General features: G+C 31.2%; 1 protein-coding gene across 1 annotated transcript in view; it reads right to left on the bottom strand.

The window, feature by feature from the left end:
• The window catches only part of LOC106475735 (eyes absent homolog 3-like), a gene marked incomplete at its 5' end in the record, with an annotated part of 4,907 nt that extends 4,541 nt beyond the window's left edge, over window positions 1–366 (bottom strand). Inside the window, one exon of the mRNA XM_013936408.2 lies at window positions 222–366. Within this exon, the coding sequence (XP_013791862.1) occupies window positions 222–366 (145 nt within the window). The remainder of the gene's footprint in view (window positions 1–221) is intronic.
• Window positions 367–1,348: the final 982 nt, after the last annotated feature.

The raw sequence follows: 1,348 nt of genomic DNA on the forward strand, positions 1-1,348 counted from the left end.
CAGATATTAATTAAATTATAATATATCAATTCATGTGAATATGACTGTAAAAATTAATTTTTTTCTTGAAAAGGTGGTGTCTATTTACTTGCGACAACGCTGTATATATATATATATATAGGTAAGTCTTCCCACAAGTCTGAGCATCGCAGTTAGAAGGTGAAATAGAGAAACTCCATGTACAGGAAGTTGTTAATCTATAGTCCAGACTGCTACCCTACCTATTTTTGTAGCACTATAGATGTTTTCTATAGGAAAAACTCCACCTAATCCATATAGAAGAACTTTAGCCAGAGCAGGTACCAACTGAGTCGTGGTTACCAGAACGTTGACACAATTACTCCTGTGAACGAAAGAGAACAGCGACTATAAGATGGGAAACATGGGCACATATTGTTACTGGTAGTTTAATAACACGTGAAATATGTATTCAAATCTTATCATCAGGGCTGTATATACAGCCTATTTAAAACCCTAAAGTTGTTTAAAATAATCAAAGACAGAGGGAAACAGATATGTGGATGGGCAAGAAAATTGATTGCAGGTAAAGACCACTTAAACTTAAAAACAATGAAATAAAATTGGCATAAGACCAAAAGTATATATATATATATATATGTAAATGAAACTACAGATATGGACAACACAACTGTAAGATAAACAGTTCTTCCAGTTAGAAACATTAATTGGTCCATCGTCTGTACTTAGATACGTAGATCAATGTTTTCAGTAATACAAATACTTTCTCTTGAGTTTCTTCCAATCTTTGTTTTGTAATTCTTATGGTTTAAAAACTGTTCCACAAATATTTGCCATCACAGTTCCAGTAATTTTTAGCAACAGCTGAGCACAGATTTGTGTTATTTCCATCTCGTTTTTAACTTCCCTTCATTCGACCTACTGCAACTACAACTGATTTGGTAAATTCTATTTTTTCTTTATTACGACTTTATATGGTTTAAATTATTAAATGTTATGTTTTGAAAAATGAATTCTACAGTATATTATCCTTGTCTAAATGTTTTGGCAATCTTGTCCTACTGATGAATTTTGTTTTTAGATGGGTAACTTTGGAGATAGATAATTTATAATAACTTATTTGTAGGTATTTTTCTTTTCTATAGCTCTAAAAATGTGCTAAATATTATTTCCTTAACTTCTCTATGTAAAATAGCGCAAAGTACCTAAAAAACACTATACAGTTATTAATTATAGTATTTTGGCACTTGTGTTTGAAGTTAAAATCATAAATAAAAACCTGCGCAGAAACTATGATATTGTTACGTCTCCGTTTTTTAATTGATTTTCCGTAACTTCGTACCGACGAAACTTAAGCGACACAAGCCTT

This window comes from Limulus polyphemus, unplaced genomic scaffold (assembly GCF_000517525.1).
Source record: "Limulus polyphemus unplaced genomic scaffold, Limulus_polyphemus-2.1.2 Scaffold9076, whole genome shotgun sequence".
Lineage (NCBI taxonomy): Eukaryota > Metazoa > Arthropoda > Merostomata > Xiphosura > Limulidae > Limulus > Limulus polyphemus.